We start from the raw sequence: 2,931 nt of genomic DNA, 5'->3' as shown, positions 1-2,931 counted from the left end.
TGGGCAAATAATATGGCTGAAAACCAGCGGCCATCAGTTGAATATCTGGGCTGCAGGGATGGATCTTCACAGTAACGTGTCCTGGATGCAGAGCATGTGAGCGGAGCACCGCGCAATTCAGGCTCCCGGCTGAGGAGGATGTTCACTCATTTGCTCCGCCGCTCAAAGTTGCGCCATGACGCTCTGAACCAAATCCGCTCCACCTCACACCTTTTTTTTCCTGCTGCTCTGGTGAAATCTCTCCACGCCCGCTAAGATTTTCAGGGGAAGTTATTTTCTGACATTTTTCCTTCCTGTATTGATGCCAGGGTCCTGGGTTTGATTTAATGATGTGACCGATACATGTGGATTGTCTAATTTATCTGGCTGTTAAATTATCGCAGTGTTTCCCAGATGGGAACGCAACACCTCGCTCAATTCATGTTGCCCCACGTTTCCTATTTAATTATTAATTGTCAAGAAAATCACACTTAAATAAATGTTATTTTACAAAGTTTATAATCCAACATTTTTAATGGACATTGTGAGCGCATCGGAGCGAAGTGGAGCGGAGCGAAATCCTCCCTCCACCATTATTTCCTCCGCTCCGCTCACATGCTCTGCCTAGATGACGCCATCTGTTGATCTCACGCACTGCCAACCACCTCCTTTGAGTTTTCCAGTCCTCTTTAAATCTCTGTCTGCTGGTTTGGTCAGAAAGCCTGGCAGAGAGACGCTGGAGTCTGAGATATGATCCTGCAGCCAGGTTTCAGTTAAACACTTGATGGTGTATTGCTGATATTGTGGCTGGGTCCTTGCTAAGGCTTGAAGTTCTTCTAACTAGTTTCCTAAGATCTCACATTGCCCATGATGACTGAAGGAAGAATTTCCTGTTCCTCTCTCTCCTCTTTGCTCCTGCTCTACATTTTCAGCATCTCTGTTTTCCTCATCTGAGATGATAATGAGCTGTTATCAGATGTTAAAAACTATTTAGCACTTATTTCAGCTGGACAGTATCCAACTTCTAAAGGGAAAATCACCAAAAAATAAGCTTTGGTCCAAAAATGGTTTCAGATGATCAGAACGAAATATCAGCCACTCTAAGTTGCACATTTCTAGAAGTCAATTCTTTTAATCAAGGATTGATAGAGACCAATGATAGGCAGGACTCGGTTTGTGATTAAACTCAAGGAGAGAGACCAGTAGAAGCTAAGCTGTGTTATGACTTCATGTTGGTGAATTGGATTTTGTTCCTCAAGCTGTGGAAAGTCTTTTACTCTGGTTTGTCGTTAGATCCAGGATTCTGTCTTTCTTTCTATATTTTCTATATGTCATGATATTTTGTTCTTTAGTGATTTGTTTTGCACTGAAGAACATTTTACGGTTCAGTTATCGTCTATTCATCACTCTGTTACTCATCCCTCTCCAATATTCGCTTCATTGCTTTATTTCACAGCCGTTCTCCTCAGTTAGCTCAATTCTCACAGCTGCTGTCATCATAGCATTTTGCAGAAGTCTGCCCCCTCTGGTGACAAGCTGAAATGACGCCAGTGTGGAGATGATTTAGTAGTAGCCTAAATACGTCTTATCTTTAACATTGTTAGCAAGAAGCTAAACTTAAACTGTGCTTATTGGGCTTCTAGCATTAGTTAGGCCTGACTTAGTTCAATTATAATAACTGAATTTACCAACTCATGACTCGGCTCTGTTTAATCACTAGTAGATGTTAATATTTATGTTTAACTTCAGTTCACTTTATTAATATTGCACCAACTAACAGCTTCCGTCGTCTCAAGGCACTTTGTAGATCCAGATCGATCAGATCATCCAGTCAGATGAAAGGTTCTATGCAGCCATTGACTTTAGCGGCTGAGCAGGTAGAGACAGTAGGTACTGACTCTACAGCAGGAGTCACCGACCGTTTAAAGACTGAGGGATCCTTCATGGCACTAAGTCAGAGGGAACACAAGGCCGTTTCCTGTCAGGTTAATCTATCTCTCTCTGGTCAGATGGATCTCCTAATAACAGCCGTCCTCCCCTTCATCCCATGAAGGAGGCTGTGACTCATTCTTCTCTCTCATGACCTTCGTTTGGAGCCTGTGAGGCTAAAAACAGACAAACCTCAACATGTTTTACTCAACAGTCCTGAGGCAAGACCCTTCACGCTGCCGCTACGTTCAGACGGCACGCAGCAGGAGCAGCTAAAACGCGCCTGCTGCTTCATTTCTGATGCTTGTACCAGTTTAGTTCTGAAGCATCTTTGCTGCGCGGTGGTAAAGTGGGTCTGATGCGTGGTGGGCGGAGCTACCCTATCCTTTCTCTGCCTGGAACAATGGCAGCTATATTCGCTGTGATCATCACTGTAGATCCATTCAGCCTTTAGCCAACAGGCTACATGTCGTTCCTGGAAATCCTGAAACAGGTTTTCCTGGAGCGTGGAGCCGGGAGAAGAATTTGACCTGAGGACATGATGACCTTCTCCTGTTGATGTCTGTTTGTTGTGGGATAGGAGCTGGAAAACGCTTTGGCCGTGGAGAACCTGGAGCTTCAGGAGCAGCAATCAGACTGTAAGGACTTAGAGGAGACCCTGGTGAAGTTTGAGGAGCACAAGGAGAAACTGATCCAGCAGATAAAGGCGACCAGGCAGCTCTGCTACGAAGAAAGTCAGAAGGTAACGTTGGTTTTTATGTAGCGCTGCTTTTGTTTGACCTCAGATCCTCCCTAACCAGCCACGTCGCTTTCAGCCTTTCAGTCCATCAGAGGCTGTTTAATTAAAGTTAAATAAAAAAAATATTTTTATTTCCATATTTTTTATATCCAGTTCTTATAGTTCCTCTTCCTATAGTTCTTCTTCCTGTAGTTCCTCTTCCTATAGTTCTTCTTCCTATAGTTCTTCTTCCTATAGTTCCTCTTCCTATAGTTCTTCTTCCTATAGTTCCTGTTCCTATAGTT

At 43.6% G+C, this 2,931-nt stretch overlaps 1 protein-coding gene across 1 annotated transcript in view; it reads left to right on the top strand.

Moving 5' to 3' along the window:
• LOC107102700 (epidermal growth factor receptor substrate 15-like) overlaps positions 1-2,931 on the top strand; it is an 8,393-nt gene that overhangs the window by 2,476 nt on the left and 2,986 nt on the right. The window contains exon 2 of the mRNA XM_015402104.1: positions 2,489-2,650. Coding sequence (XP_015257590.1) covers positions 2,489-2,650 — 162 coding nt within the window. The remainder of the gene's footprint in view (positions 1-2,488; positions 2,651-2,931) is intronic.

Source organism: Cyprinodon variegatus, unplaced genomic scaffold, assembly GCF_000732505.1.
Source record: "Cyprinodon variegatus isolate N-32 unplaced genomic scaffold, C_variegatus-1.0 Scaffold1300, whole genome shotgun sequence".
NCBI classification, from domain to species: domain Eukaryota; kingdom Metazoa; phylum Chordata; class Actinopteri; order Cyprinodontiformes; family Cyprinodontidae; genus Cyprinodon; species Cyprinodon variegatus.
This window is presented reverse-complemented; position numbering and strand designations above follow the sequence as displayed.